Source organism: Hordeum vulgare, chromosome 1H, assembly GCF_904849725.1.
Source record: "Hordeum vulgare subsp. vulgare chromosome 1H, MorexV3_pseudomolecules_assembly, whole genome shotgun sequence".
Classification (NCBI taxonomy): Eukaryota; Viridiplantae; Streptophyta; class Magnoliopsida; order Poales; family Poaceae; genus Hordeum; species Hordeum vulgare.
The window spans coordinates 443,969,128-443,975,535 of record NC_058518.1 but is presented as its reverse complement, the minus strand read 5'-3'; the positions used below and the strand labels follow the sequence as shown (position 1 = coordinate 443,975,535).

Below are 6,408 nucleotides of genomic sequence, written 5' to 3'. Positions count from 1 at the left end.
ATAACATGGTAATCTGTCAAAGGTAAGTGTGACTGGACATAATTCAAAACATTCATTTACATTTTCCTCTTTAGGATACTTTGCGGATGCTGCAAAGTATCCATAAAAGATCAATGAAATGCTCTTCCGTACTCTCTACATTTCAATAAAGCCCTGCAAGAACATGCAATATTATGAAGCTAGTGCATCTAGCAATTCATTTGATAGGCATATACTTATCTGAACAAGCCACAACTCTGCACCTAGAAGCAAAATGAGAGCTGCCACCAGCTCTGCACCTAGCAGGAGATATCACCAAGCAGCAAGCTTCAGATACTTTTGAGGGAGACTACAAAGTTTCTCATTTTTGTGCAACCGAGACTACAAAGTTTGTATAACATAGAAAAAACAACACTAGTCAAGAGTACATCGGTAACTTGCAAGGGTGAAATAAACTAGTAATCAACGTAATAACCGTACTAACTGCATCCGTATATCGCATAACTAACTCACTAATCCCATGAGCAAAAACGTTTGACATAGAACTGTGAGATCCTAAATAATTTTTGCCTGATTTTCAGTGTGGCTAGCGTGCTAGTACCAATCAAAAACATCCAGGTCATCATCATCAGCATTTCCAGAAAAATCCTCCCCTTCTTTGACCTCAGATTGGTGCGTGCCCATCTCTTCATCTGATAAAGTTGAACAATTCTCAACACTGTACGTGTTAGTTTCAGGAAAAACCTCCTTTCCAGTGTTCGCTTCACTTGATGCAACCTCTTGTTTTTGTGTAATGTTGACGTCTTTCAGCGAATCTTCAACGTTGAGCTGTTTCATTACTTGTTTTAAATACAGATTATCTGTATACAGTTGTAAAAAAGAAGAGTTAAGTTAAGCAAAATCAGAAATCAGAAATCAGAAATCAGAAATCAGAACTCAAAATATATGGGCTGGACCAGGTATAAAGCAATCGCTGACCTCTTGAGCGATGAAGTATAGCATCGTCAACTTGCCTTGGATGCTTTTTGTCCTCACTTTTAAACTTTTGGCGTACTTGGTCACGGGACTTATCTGGGAATAGTTGCTGTATCATCGCAAAATCGCTACCAAATTGTTGAAGACCCTGAACAAGAACAGATAAAAATGTTGGAACTTTCCCATAGGCAAGCCAAAACGTCAGCACAAAAAAAAAGGAATATTCAACATCAAAATAGTAGCGAGTGACCCCTCTGTAACTTTTTATAAGAAGTTTTAGAGTCCATGACAGTGTGAAAAAACGTCTTATATTAAGTTACAGAGGGTGTAGTTGATTTCCAAATACCTGGTAAAACAAGTCAGTGTCAGATTTTGTCCATTTGGCTGGTGTTTTTTTGTCCATATAAGAATGGTAATTCAGTTTAGTAGCATTTTCTAGCGCATGATTCTCTGTTCTGTCATTGTCATAGTTATCTCCAAAAGGATCAAAATCGTCAGTATCTCCAAAATGGGAGCTGCTGTGGAAAGACATCAACAAATACCAGGACAGGGAAAAGTCAGTGAAATCATGATTAAAGCACCATACCAACTCATCAAGTTGAAGAATACAATTTTTTATGCTGGAACAAACAAGTGCAGCAGCAACGCCAAGTTCAAATACCCTATCTGAAAAAGTGAAGCATCTACTTCCTCCGGTCCTAAATATAAGTCTTTTTAGTGATTCCACTAAGGACTACATATGGATATATATAGACATATTTTAGAGTGTAGATTCATTCATTTTGCTTCATATGTAGTCCATAGTGGAATCTCTAAAAAGACTTATTATATTTAGGAACGGAGGGAGTACATGGTAAAATAGAAATCTTCCAAATAACCTGTAGCATTGTTGTCAATGACTGGCTGTTTTACTAGTACAGTTTACGTAAACATATCCAAACACAAAATATAGAATGGCAGTTAAACATGACACAGAGAGAATATCCATACATACTCCCTCCGTCCCAAAATAACTGTCTCAAGCTTAGTACAAATTTGTACTAGAGCTAGTATAAAGTTGAGACACTTATTTTGGGACGGAGGGAGTAATATTTTAAGCGGAAAAAAGAGCCTACCTTTGATTAGAGGATGATGGTCCTGACGGTGTTTTACTCTAGGAAAGGCCAAAACAAAAAACATGAAGCAACAGCATAATACTCTAATGAAAAAGGTAGACCAAGCAAACGTGCCTCAACACAACTCACCTGAATACGCTCTCTGGCCTCTTGCAACAACCTGAGATGCGTCACACTTAGCTTCATGCGATCTATCTCATGATCAGGTTTTTGTAGTAACGTTTGCACTTCTATAAAACAACAAAGGCCAAAAATACAAGAGTCAAGAGCTCATATCATGTAAAATTGATGCTTTGTTATTTGGGTACCGTTGTTATTTTAGCCAGATACCTTTTGCTCTTTTTTGACGAATTCTGTGAGTAAGCTTCTTCTCAGGCTGTTCCATCATTGTATCTTTCAAGGCTCTCTTACGACCACGTGACGATACTTCACTTTTATTTTTCTGCTGGGTCGGCTGTGATTTTTCCAAAGTGGATTTCGTCGAGGTGCGCCTGGAACCCCTCAAAGGTTCTTTATTCGGATCTCTCTTCCTTGACTTTCTCACTGCCTTCTGCTTTCCTCCAGCAGTGTTCTCATCGCCACTATCATTATTTTGTTCGGTTGCTGAAGGTTCAGCAAAATCTTCGTCAAGATGATCGTCAACAATATTCTCAGATACCCCAACTTTCTGAAACTCTGTCCTGCTTCTTAACTTCATTGACAATTCTAGTTTTCCAACATCCAATTTGGATTGTTGTTCAACACCATGATCTGATGGCTCACCCTCATGGTACTGGCTCTCCCTGTCAGTATATTCCTGATCGTCTGAATGTTCTTCAGTAAGACAATGCTGCAAAAATTACCAATGAGACAAAGACTTACCTTTTGAGGTGCCAAGAAAATTCTAATCACAATTCACAAGTGTAGACTTCAGCAAGGGCTTACCTTTTGAGGTGCTTGCTGAAGCAAGGTGTTCAAATTTTCATCAGAGCCTATGTCATTATGGTTGGTATCTGTTGGAGCGATCCACTCATAATCATCCGGTAGAACAAATGTTACTGATTTTCCTTTGCCCTTTTTCTTTCCAAGGTCAAGTAGAAATGTAGCAGCAGCTTCAGCTGTATCAGAAATATGTTTCCTCATTATGAGTAAATAAGAACCAGGAAAGCTAGACGAAACTATATAAAGCAATTCATGACATACTGTTAGTCAGAATGAACATCATGCCAGGTAGCACAATTAATAACAGTCACAATTTGGACAACAAAATCTTAAACTGATGAAAAAGAAGCATTCGATATTTTCTTCCCTATATATGATTAAGTGTACTGGAAACATATGAAATATAAGTCTGTCTGATTTTCAAGGAGTTTATGAACAATCACCAAACATCCACATTGAGGAGAAAGCTCACTCAGGCTACTGAACTTGTAGTACAAGTTTTGAAGTAATTGGCAATTTATGTTACTAATGTGTCGACAACTTTTGGTTTATACATGCACTATATACTTCAAAGTTCAAACCAGGGCATAAAATCAACAAATTTTCACGTCCACAACAAATACTAATTACGAATTTAAGACTACTAGATATATATAACGAAAAAGAATCAAAGTGGGGTAATGTGGAATGGAGATTTCCACCAAAAACGATGAAATTTGAGCAAATGTGGATTGTAAAGCAAAACACTCTATTCAGCTAACAGAAAAAGTAGTAACAGGTTTCAAACAAAAATTATTGTAGAGTTTAACTCCCTTGTCACAACGCTGATTTGGAATATAAGTATTCCTCGAAAACAAAATATATTTTTTCTCGTATGCAACTAAAAAGAGATCATTGGCAGTCTTCGAACTCAAGATGTGCATGGAAAAAAGTTCCACAAGTAGATCAAACACGCACCAGAGAGTTCTCCTAAGATCGGTTGAGTATCATCAGTATGAGGACTTATCAGCCCATCTTGAGAGCCTATATCAACACTAGCATTGGTATCCTAAAAGCAATCAAAAGCAGAGCATCAGCATATCATATTTGTGAACTTACTTAAATTTGTAAAAGATTTTAACCTTTAGATTAGCTGCTGCATAATCATCACTAGTCCCAACTGCCCTGGATGAAGCCCTGCCAGGTTTTCTTTGTGATTTAGGGCGTAACTTTGCAGCTGTTTCCGCTGGAACAGGCTCTTCAAGGATGAGGTTGTGGTTAGCAAAATTGTCAACTATACCATCATCGGTTCCCAAGGGTGGCTGAGAATCTGAGGTCTGTACATGTTCTTCATGTCTAGGAGCTTGTACCTGCTCATTGTTGCATCCTCTGAGATCATCGTTACCATCCTCTTTATTTTGTGAAACCACATCTACAGTTGAAGCTACCTTCTTTTGGCCAGTCTTTCGGGATTTGGATGCTGCCTTGCTGAGTTTCACCTTAATTTTTAGCTTGGACTTTGCAACGTTTTCCTCTTCAGAATGTGTGTCAAATAGTTCCCCAAAGTCAGCTAAATCATCAACTGTCTCGCTAGTTGGATGGGTGGATGATGCTTGGGTATCTGAAACAACCAAGTTTTCTTGGTGTGTATCTACTTCAGATGGATTATCATGAGGATCATCATTTCGAGAAACCCTATCTATAGAAGAAACTGTCAGCATGTCATCAGAAGGTGTGTAAAGAGTACCCCCACAAGCTTCCACGTCACCAATCATTTCACTACCAAGAACCGTCGAAGATGTTATTTCTTGATTCGTGGCAAGTCCTTGAGAGGAATTATCTTGACTTAAAGCTACAGCCTTCTCATCACTTGTTTCCACTGTACGATTGGGTACAACAGATAGTGATGGCACAGATTTCTTCTGAAGCTTGCCCCGCACCTTAGGATGAAACTTTACAGCAGCTTCCGCTTCTGCGGGGGCATCAGTGATGTCGCCAAAGTTAGCCTCATCATCAATCATGTCCAACCCCCCTTTGTGGCCTCCAAGAAGCTGTTTTGACCTGCCAAAGTCACTTTAGGAAATATTGCAGGTTCAGAAAGCAGCAGCAGCAAGGCAAGCATGTTATATAAAAAAGAAATGGACAATATATTATCTCACAGAGAGATAATAAAATAAAAGGAAACGGAAATCCTTGTTGGCACTATCTTTCTAAGGCCCCGTAACATCTTATCGGTCCACTTTGCCGTGGACAAGAAACACCAGACAGTACAATCAAAACACACAGGTAAACTTCTGGTAACCAGCCATATTTTCCAGGTTCTAACAACACAATTGCATTCATTTGTTGCAAGATTAAAAGACCATACAAATTTAGCACATGGCACAAGAAAAGGCAGTACTACCTCAACCAAACGAAGAGCTAGCACAAGCACAAGCACATAGCACACGAGGTGTGAACTAATCAACCAAACGAATACGTAAAATTAAATCTTACTATTCGATTTGGTTCACAAGAAAGCATCAAGCCATCAACGACCGAATTTCTAATTAGTTTCAACAACAATTGTACATACGGTTCATCAACAAGAAATCTACAACGTACCAAACATTCGTGCAGAACAAAAGAAATCAACTAGTAACGAGGAGCATGAAATCTTTACCTGGTGACACCACGAAGGTACTTTCCCGGTGACGGCGAGTACGAACTTTTTGGCCCCTAGAAGAGGTCGAGCTTGTCCGCAGCGGGGAAGTAGAGGATTGGGAAGAGAGGAGGGGGGCAGCAGCGGAGAAGCACAGACTGGGTAGTGCGGCGGTGTTGGGGGTAGCACTGAGTCGGTAGGGGGTGACGCAGGCGGCAGGGAGGCTATGAGGTGGGGAGGTGCCCGTGGGGAAGGGAAGGACACGGAGAGGCGGCGGCAGCAGGGGGGCGGCGGCGGCGGCGGCGGCGGCGGCACCACCTCAACGCGGTTGCCTTCGCACGCGGCACGCCCTCGCCAGCGGAATCCAATAGACGAGGCGGATCCTTTTTATTTTTTTGAGAATTGACGAGGCGGATCCTAAATCCGCGCAACCGCCCTGTCTATATGGGCCGGCCCAGGTTGGGGTTCTTCGTCGACTCTGTTCGGCCGGGAGAGAGCGCTATATCGCGCACTAAGCAACTGCTTCATTTAATAAAAAAGGCGTTTCTTGGGGAGTCCCCGTAAGGGTCACTTGCAGCGGGTTGAGAGCACGTCACTTTTTTTAAAGTTTTCTAAATTGCACTCGTTTTTCGTCTTCATGTGTCATTTTTTAAAGTTTTCTAAATTGCACTCGTTTTTCGTTTTTAGATGATTTTTCTGTTTTTAAGGCTTTTCTTAGGCTTTGGATCCAAAAAATGATTTTTTATGCGAAGAACCGTGTTTTTTTTCGTGAGAGGCACGAATTTACTTCTCGTGGAG

General features: G+C 40.4%; 1 protein-coding gene across 3 annotated transcripts; it reads right to left on the bottom strand.

The window, feature by feature from the left end:
* Positions 1-316: 316 nt before the first annotated feature.
* On the bottom strand, positions 317-5,994 carry LOC123443679. 3 transcript variants are annotated; one of them, XM_045120177.1, is made up of 10 exons: positions 5,632-5,994; positions 4,112-5,042; positions 3,948-4,038; positions 2,994-3,166; positions 2,400-2,898; positions 2,199-2,299; positions 2,070-2,107; positions 1,301-1,472; positions 958-1,102; positions 317-839 (listed from the first exon to the last, which is right to left on the bottom strand). In XM_045120177.1, exons 2-10 carry the CDS (start codon positions 4,988-4,990, stop codon positions 574-576), a joined length of 2,364 nt encoding a protein of 787 aa, XP_044976112.1. In that variant the 5' UTR covers positions 4,991-5,042; positions 5,632-5,994; the 3' UTR covers positions 317-573. The 3 variants fall into 3 exon arrangements, with proteins under 3 accessions (XP_044976112.1, XP_044976123.1, XP_044976119.1); XM_045120188.1 differs by having other exon boundaries at positions 1,301-1,469; XM_045120184.1 differs by having other exon boundaries at positions 4,112-5,030; positions 5,632-5,920.
* Positions 5,995-6,408: the final 414 nt, after the last annotated feature.

Coding starts and splice junctions, on each gene's coding strand:
- LOC123443679 (XM_045120177.1), bottom strand. CDS start 4,990: ATGATTGATGATGAGGCTAACTTTGGCGACATCACTGATGCCCCCGCA. Junction 2,899..2,993: donor TTCAGCAAGCACCTCAAAAG/GTAAGCCCTTGC, acceptor TAATTTTTGCAG/CATTGTCTTACTGAAGAACA. Junction 1,103..1,300: donor ACACTGACTTGTTTTACCAG/GTATTTGGAAAT, acceptor GTTCTTGTTCAG/GGTCTTCAACAATTTGGTAG.